The sequence below is a fragment of the Daldinia caldariorum genome (genome assembly GCF_022478825.1).
Source record: "Daldinia caldariorum strain CBS 122874 unplaced genomic scaffold F4812scaffold_17, whole genome shotgun sequence".
NCBI classification, from domain to species: Eukaryota; Fungi; Ascomycota; class Sordariomycetes; order Xylariales; family Hypoxylaceae; genus Daldinia; species Daldinia caldariorum.
This window is the reverse complement of record NW_025953053.1, coordinates 97,451-106,094: the sequence shown is the minus strand read 5'-3', so window position 1 is coordinate 106,094 and position 8,644 is coordinate 97,451. Positions and strand designations below refer to the sequence as shown.

The following is an 8,644-nucleotide window of genomic DNA, read 5'->3' as shown; positions in this document are numbered from 1 at the left end:
TTAAGAAGTTTTAGGGGAGTTTTATCTAAAAGAACATGCTGAAATGTGCGACGAATAAAGGATAAAGGGCAACACTATTTTGTCTGTTGTTATCATGTTACACGTTTAAGAACGACGAAGTCACAATGATACCACTATCAGTAGAGATTAATACTATGCCCAGTTGTTCCGGCAGCGCGGCTTCATCGGACGAGAAACAGCAGCCGAGCTCTAATAGCACCGAAGCTTGGACAAGAAGTTCTCAAAACGAAACACAGCCAGAAAAAGACTGCCATTGCTTAGTCCCGTACGATGAAATTCCAGACTGGTACCAGGATAACCCGTATATCCGACGTGGCTACCGACCCGTGTCTCACTCGGCACGGGTCTGTTTTGGAAGTTGGCTGTATCTACACAATGAGACAGTGAACATATATACGCATCTGGTACCAGCAGCAGCTCTGCTCATAAGTGGCCTAGCCTACCTATTCTCACGCCTGCAACACCGTAGTAGCGACGACGCCGGTGTCGTTGCGGTGCTATTGCTTTCCGCATCAGCATGCCTCGGCCTCTCCGGAGCATACCATACCCTAATGTGCCATTCGCAAGAAGTTGAGGCTCTATGGTTACGTCTCGATTTCGTCGGTATCATCTTGCTAATATTAGGGTCCTTCATCTCGGGTATCTACGTCAGTTTCTGGTGCGAGTCTTTGGAAAGGAAGATGTATTGGTCCATGGCAAGTAATGACTTTTTTTTTTTCCCTTTTTTCCTTTTTTTCCCTTTTTCCCCCGACTACCCCTAGGCCCAATGGATGCGAGTGGATAACAGGCAACCTATATATGATTTAACTTTCTTACACGGGATTTGACTGACGCGTTATTGTTGTACTGGTTCACAGATTGGGTCTCTTTCTGCGATATCTATCATTATTGTATTAGCGCCAACGTTTCAGGGCCCAAGATGGCGCACCTTACGTCTGCTGACGTTTGTCTGTACGGGGCTATCCGGACTAGCTCCTATTATCCACGGCATCGTCATGTTCGGCTTTGCACAGATGGCGAAGCAGTCTGGTCTGCCTTATTACCTAGCTGAAGGAGGGTTGTTTCTCCTCGGCGCCATTGTATATGCCGTTAGTCAACCCACCAATAATAACCTTATATTATCACTATCTAGAATACTCCTTTTTTTAAATATTCTCTTCTACTCTACGTATTCTTACCACAAGGAAAGGCGACGACCAGATCACTAACTAGACCTTGATGGGCCATCTAGACTAGGTTTCCCGAGAGTATTAAACCGGGATTATTCGATATATACGGATCGTCACACCAAATCTTCCACGTCTTGGTTGTTCTGGCTACTACAATTCATCTGGCCGGCGTTCTTAACGCACTTGAGTACAATTACTACAACAGACAATGTTTTACACGAAACCTCTAGTTTCCCCCCTTCGGCGACAGGTGGGAAATGTTGTACCTATATCACATTAACCATTGAAATATGCTTTCTGGCTTCGAAAGCATCGTCACGGACAATTCACTTGAATAGAAACATTCGTCGAACGAAAAAAAAAAATCAGGTCTATTAATATGAGCCCAGTTGTTTTATGTAGGTCATTTACTATGGAATAAAGCGGTACTGATGATTCCTAACTTATCTTTATCTAACGCTACCTAGGTATAAGTATCTACCCTACCTAGCCCCACGGGGTCGATGATTTGATCTTAGAAAGTTACGATATAAACCTGCTACTTGGATCCGTTATTATGAAGTAAATTGTCGAAACTTTTAGCTTAGGGCATATCTCAAGATTCTTTCCTCGATAGCTCCGTTTGCTAGTACCCACGATATCTGTAGAGACCAGAGTACAGGGTCAAAGGCGAGGAGAGGAGAAGACTTGGCGTCAAAAAAGCAAGCGTGCTTTTTCCATGCGAGAGTTCAAATAGCGACAACAGATAGACGAACCTCGAGACCGCCTTGATTTGGGGGTTGACTTCGGGATTAGCAGCGATCCTAGTGCTGACTGACCTGTCGCCTTTATGCTCTCGTCATCATAGCCTGGCGGCTTCGTTCGGCCACTCCCCTATAGACCTAGGGTCCTCGAGGGATAGGAATATGTGTTTGTGCTTGTATCGGACATTCATCTACAAGTTGTAGGCACATCGATTGAATCAAGCCAAGCTTCCAACCTCTTACGAAAACATCATTGGGGTAAGAGTGATTCCAATATAAAAACATTAGGTCAATTGAATTACCTGAGGTAACTTGGCAGTGTCCAATGCCCGATCATCTTTCATTCACTATACCTGGTTTTATCGAGTTATGAGAAGTGACGGAATGGTCTAAGCTACCTACCTACTTAAATAAATAAATAAATATGAATTGAAGCATTGCGGCTTAAAGCAAGATAGACGTTGAAATAAGATCGTGCAAGGGATTTGGAATAGCTGGCTATTTCAGTTAATACATAAATAACCTAACCAGCCATAATTTTCAGTGAATGAGTATGGTGCTTCATAACGAGATACCATGATACTTACCTATCTACCTGTACCTACCTCTATGTAAGTTATGGTAAAAATACCTCCCTATACCTAAGAGGTAGGTAGTATCCATTTTGAGAACCCACAAGCTGTATGAACACCTGAGACTTCGACAAAATTCTTTCTTCTCCAACCAGAACCGAAATCTCTACCTCGCTTTATGTTACAAGTTTTGTGCATCAATGATTTCCATCCAACCGACTCGCCTGTTCGCTAAGTGGGTTTAAACCCGCTTTGCAGCCTGGGTCTGATAGAAATAGCCTCTTACTCAAGTTGGAAACTCGTGCGAGGCAAGTGAGGCTCAGTAAGTAAATCTTAGGTTATTATATTTTCTCATCTGTACACCGTCAGTATGCAATGCGGATGTACAACCTTGGTGGACATGGGGATAGGTTAGGTATTTCAAGGTTTGAATGGTAGGTGCCTAATTTATACATCCGGCAAGCTACACTCGTACGGCGCGCACAAGTTAATTTAATAAGGGGGCCATCCGTTCAACCCATACGGACCCGTACCGCGATGGGTCTTCAACCCTTGTTGATACAGGTATGTTTGCTTGCACTCTATGTTTCCAGCCTCTTGTTTTTTTCATTCTTCTCCTTTTCTTGATACATGCTTATAGGTAATAGCAGGTAAATCAGGTAGGTGTTATATTACAGTATAGGTATTTGCATAGTACGGATAACCCGAAACCAAAGCATGTTTGAGCAATTTATAAAAATTTAAAAACACTGCGATACTGGTTAGCATGCGTAGCAAACATTATTATTTACCTCTCAGTATGCCCGCTTTATGCTTGATAGATATATTCATACAACGCGATTAGTTTGCTCTTCGTTGCATCACGTGAAATGACAGTACCGTTTGCGCTGTGTGTGTGTGTACTGCATGTAATCACACGTGGAAAAAAAAAAGATTCAAACCAAGGAACCCATGATTCCTAATGTCCTTGGCCTGGGTGGTCCCCGGATACCTATCGGAGATTGTTATTACACGTGTGCTTAGGGTAGATCTTTTTTTTTTTCTTAGAAGAAAAAAAGGTTCTTTGGACGATACGAGATTGTTAGTAGAGGACCGTGCTAACTGGACAGAAAAAAAAAAAAGGATACGCCGTTAGGTTCATTTGCAGTAAGCTTTTTAGGCTCTAATAAGTGGACGGCGCAGCTAAACTTAGTTGCTACTTTTTTTTTAATTTTTTTTTTTTAATTACCTAACTACCTAGGTACCTAAGGTACTTATACTGTACAATGCCTAGGAGTGCCTAACCTTGTTTATTAGTTGCTAAAGATTTATATTCTTTATCAGGTTACACGAGGACTCAACGTTATCGCCGTTCATCGGCTAGCGCTAAGCTTTTAACCCTTCTCGAAACCTCAAGTCTAAATAATGTTAAGGGGGTGGGAGATTTACAGGTATGTACTATGTATGTACTAATGGGGTTGAAGTTAGGATTGAATTGGAATAGCCAATTAGGCTAGGAAATCCTTACCTATTTTAGTTTTAGTATTAGTAAACCGGTCGGTAGCGGGGTGAATAGCCCAATTGAGATAATAAGCCACGCGCAATCGAAATAACCTTACCTAAGATAAGGTTAGGTATTCTGGAACGTCTCTAGACCCGTTACATCGTTACATCTAACGGCCTTTTACCCACATTCTTCAAGGTTGGTTTTGAGTTCTGTCTCGATTGTGGGGCCGACCACTTAGCTTACCACATTAGTAATTTAGAGGTACACTACATGCACGTATCCACTATATAATAAGAGGTATCTTAGGAGGTACGTATCATGTATGTACGTACCTAACATGGGTATGCCGAGGTACGTAATAGTCGTTGTACCTGAAAGGGAGGATCAAAGATAGGTACCTAGGTAGGTACCTAGATACTCAAGTCTCTTCCCAGTCGTCCCGCCGTCCGTGTGCTTGAGATAAAAATAAAAAAAAATAAAAACAGTGCCGCGGAAACTAATAAAAGTTGGTAATAGGTGGGTAATGCGTCGCAGATATCATACAATTACAACACGAGCATGGCCCGATAACCGCTCTAGATGGGTAATAGAAAAGCGCATCTCTTTCCATGTCAAGCTGGTGGCCGAACAAGGTATCCTCCTAACATACGTACCTAAGGTACGTATTGCCTAACTTGTCTAACGTACCTGGGTTAGATTATGCGGCATATGTGGTTAAGCTAAGCACCACTAACACCATATAATCCATATAATATATTACATTACATATCATATACTACCTAGACACCTGGTCCTTATTGTACCTAGGTAGCTACAGATTACATCTGCTACCCAGGTTATTGCTTATTGGATTCATGAACTACTACTACCAAGTTTTTAACTTTGAATCGGTAAACCTTGTTTAACCTCATGGGTAAGTTAATATGGATAAGCATAGCATGTATGCACCTAACGTACAACCAGGCAAGAATAGACGACGAGATGCACTACAGGGGCACATCATGTCTACCATGCCGATCTCTAATCCCTGTAGTTCCCCCCTAGTCTCGGCCAGGACCAGATTTCAAACACTACCTACTCACTACTTACGGACGAAGCGGACAAGGCGAAACCAGCGGTAAACAATGCAGGACTAAAATATCGTATTTTCGTGATATTGTATCGCGAACCTGTCTACCTTAGCTACCCCATTCATAAAACCTTCCTCACTCCTGATCTCAACCTTTCTTATGCCCTGAGGCTCCATGGACATTGCCTGGCCCACGAGGGCGTCCATGCTCTGGTGTAAGCGACTAAGCCATTAACGAAGTGCCAAATTAATATCGAGAGAGTTACCTGCGCTCTGTCATGACTATCGTGAAGCCGAACCGTAACTCCGAACCGCTGTAGATAGTACTAGAAAAATACTCGTGCTAGAAAACAAAAAAACAACTGGGCCCACCCCCCTCGCCTTGAATGCAATTTTTTTTTGAACGCCCGATCAATGCCAGCTAAATTATCCGTGAGCCCTCAAAGGTAGAACTTGCGATTGAGAGATTGGATTGCCCGATTATCCTCCCCTCTAAACATGTCTGCCGTAACTGGTACGCCAGATGCTCCCGCTGGGAGAGCTCGAGGTGAACTGCCTGCGCTGTTATTGCTGCACGGGTTCGCGCTATTCGGTTCTGAATTAGCCGGTGTTCGGTTGAGAAGTGCCGACAAGCTGGCCTTATTCGCGTTGCCGTTGCCACTCTCCAAAGTCATTTGCCTTGGCGGCGAAACAGAATGATTCCTTGGGGGCGTCAGTCCTCGAGATGCTGCGGGTATCGCGGGAAGTGGCCCCTGTGGATTGCGTGCGCTCGTTGCTGCTAGGCGGGGATCTATAACCGCCTGTGCGGCCTGTACGGCCTGCGCCACTTTGGCGGTTTGTGCCGCATGGGCAGCCTGAGCGGCTTGAAGTTGGAGTTGCTGTGACTGCGGAGACAGGCTGGGAGCACGTCCTGGCACAGAGTAAGGTCTGACCAGACTAGGCGGTGGTAATCGGTCACTTTCGTAGGTTAGGCCTTTAGGATAGATGGGAGCTTGGGCAGAAGGCGCCGAGGTTGGGGGTAACGGAGGTAGTTGAGGTCTCTGAGGAGGAGGCTGCGGTTGTGGCCGGCTCTGAGGATTTATCTCTGGTGTCAGCTTCCCATGCATAAAGGGAGGAGTATGGTTGGGCGAGGGCGGCCATTGGCCTTGCCACGCCGGTGGGTTCCAGGCGCCCAAGTAGTTATTGTAGGGTGTTTGCTCATGACCGCCGTTATGAGTATTATATGGTTGCATAGGAGCCCTCGTCAAAGCAGGCGGGTTTGTTTCGTGAAGGCTCGATTCAGGGTACAAGCCCTTCGCAGGGATAATATGTCGCAGTTGGGGATCTGTAGTTGGTTGAAGCAAGTCGCCGGCCCCAGCGTGTGGTCGGGAATAATATGAAATCAAATGGAGGTGCTGGCCCTGCGATGTTGTTATGCTAAATGACTGCTTCATCAAGCCGTCCGCCTTGTATCTATAGCCTTCAGGTTCACCATCTTGGTCTTCCTCACTAAGTCGTCCACTATCAGGTGTCCTTCCGTTACTTCGTCGTGTTGTACCGAACGTAGTTCCTCGCTTGCCCTCCATCTCTCTGTACGTGAGGAAGCTGCCGGAAACCCTGCTTGCACTCCATGATTTTCCATCGGTCCATCTACGCATACCAGCTTCCCTCTCATCCCACACGAAAACTGAACCAGATGTAATGGACTGTCTTTCTTTTTCCGATAATCGTCTCTGTACCCGCGGAAGTAAACCCAACCTGCAAGCTTCGAAAAGTTTGATTGCGTCCGCGGGCGTCCGTACGTAGCCACGATAAGTTTCCATGGTTACGCTGCTTTCCTATTAGGAGAAGCAAGAAGAAAAAAAGATAAAAAAAAAAGATAAATAGAAGCTATAAATGTCCGATAACTGTGAAATTAATGGGGAAAAAGGTGGTTCTTGCTCCTTGCTAGACAATTAGGTCTTGTAATCCTACTATCCACCCTTCCACCATATCAGTTCCACACGCCGGCTTCAACTGGGGTGGGTCATCAGACAATGAGCGGCTGAAGACTATTGCTGCGGATGATGGAGAAGCTTGCGTGGTTAGGTTAGGGTCGACCCTGGCCTTGGTAGCTGAGGAAGTGAGAATGTAAGTGCTGTCTTGGCGTTTCTAAATTGCGGGTAACTCGTGTCGATAGTTAGGGCCCCTAGACTGTTGACGGGCCGGGCGTTACAAAACTGGACCTTGGTGTCCAGACTCTTGGATCCCTTGCCTAGCTATCGTATTAGCCTCTTGCTAGGTAATCGAAGCATCTGGGAATCAACGAATTAGAGAAGCTACCGCCTTGTACCGAGGTACTCTCATATAGAAACCTAGGTATATGACATATCTATGCATATGGATTTGATAGGTTCATAGGGATGTGAAGAACAATAATTAAAAAGGAACAGTTGAGCAGTATTCACATTGCTGTCATAACTCAGCCGGTGCGGTGTTGTTGACGGAGAGGCTGACAATCTGGCCCAGATGCCGCATTTATGCTCTCATCATGATGACTTTTTTGAGGTAGATCGGCTTGACTCGAATCTGGAACTTGATGCAGGATTGACTTTGGGTAGGAATGTAAAATTGAACTTTAAAAAAAGAAAAAAACTCTTACATAGAAATGGCACATACCTTATATGGCAGGATGATTGGCAGCCGGCCTAGGACCAGAATGAAATTAGAGAAAGTTAAACTCGGCGGAGTAATCTCGCACTAAATGTTATCCGGAAAATCGATGCCGCAGAAGAGATCCTGAGCGAAAAAAAAAGAGGATATCAAAGAGCTTCACGCCTGCTGCTTGGAGTAAAACGGTCCAACAGGACATATAAATCTCCCGAGGCGTCCTTTTCGAGATATGAAATGCGGTAGACGAGATGGTCTCGTCCCTAACTCAGCTAGAACTAATCCTGAAATTTAGGTACTTTAATAGCAAGAGAGAGAGAGGGAAGTCTACACGTCTTGTAAGTAAGCAATTCGATTAGAATATTTCACGAGCATAATAACTATGCCGATAGATATAGACGAGGGAAGGCTTCATATATAAATGATTGGGGAAAAGCAGGTTTAGTGACTAAGTCATGAGGTTGCAAAACTTGGGGGTACCGAGAGTTTAAAAGAAGCTTTTTTGCTTACCAGGATTTGATAGGTGACTTGTAAGTTTTGATTTTGATTTGATTTGATTTTTTGAGGTTTGTGCATGTATATTTGAGGATGGCTGTTGGTGGTGGGGATGACGAGTTGAGAGACCCGGAGACCCGAGCCCGAGTCAGCTGTAGTGGATTAATTGCAATTGCAAGAGGTGAAATAAATCTCTGCTGGGTTGGCGTTATCGAGCCTCCTTCGACGGAACTGACCAGGAAATAATTAAGCTTGGTTGAACACGTGTGAAGTTGGAACTAGGTAATAAAGTAGCCCCAGTATCGAAAGATCCTTGCCGGTTTTCTTTCCTTTAAAAGTTTAAGGCTCCAAGAGGAATGGGAGGTGTTCGACCAAGTTTACACTTTTTTCTCTTTTTTTTCCCTTTACTTTTCCCCTACTTAACGGATCTAGATGGTCTATTAATTGCCCCTTGGTTGGCT

At 44.6% G+C, this 8,644-nt stretch overlaps 2 protein-coding genes across 2 annotated transcripts; one reads left to right on the top strand and one right to left on the bottom strand.

Annotated features, from left to right (window-relative positions):
• F4812DRAFT_141110 (hemolysin-III related-domain-containing protein) lies at nucleotides 1-943 on the top strand. The gene has a single exon (XM_047929629.1). It carries the CDS (start codon nucleotides 126-128, stop codon nucleotides 780-782), a length of 657 nt encoding a protein of 218 aa, XP_047787142.1. The 5' UTR covers nucleotides 1-125; the 3' UTR covers nucleotides 783-943.
• A 3,871-nt stretch (nucleotides 944-4,814) lies between these two features.
• On the bottom strand, nucleotides 4,815-7,519 carry F4812DRAFT_140957 (Gti1/Pac2 family-domain-containing protein). Its single transcript, XM_047929628.1, has 2 exons — nucleotides 7,487-7,519; nucleotides 4,815-7,293 (listed from the first exon to the last, which is right to left on the bottom strand). Exon 2 carries the CDS (start codon nucleotides 6,860-6,862, stop codon nucleotides 5,501-5,503), a length of 1,362 nt encoding a protein of 453 aa, XP_047787141.1. The 5' UTR covers nucleotides 6,863-7,293; nucleotides 7,487-7,519; the 3' UTR covers nucleotides 4,815-5,500.
• Nucleotides 7,520-8,644: the final 1,125 nt, after the last annotated feature.

Coding starts and splice junctions, on each gene's coding strand:
- F4812DRAFT_141110 (XM_047929629.1), top strand. CDS start 126: ATGATACCACTATCAGTAGAGATTAATACTATGCCCAGTTGTTCCGGC.
- F4812DRAFT_140957 (XM_047929628.1), bottom strand. CDS start 6,862: ATGGAAACTTATCGTGGCTACGTACGGACGCCCGCGGACGCAATCAAA.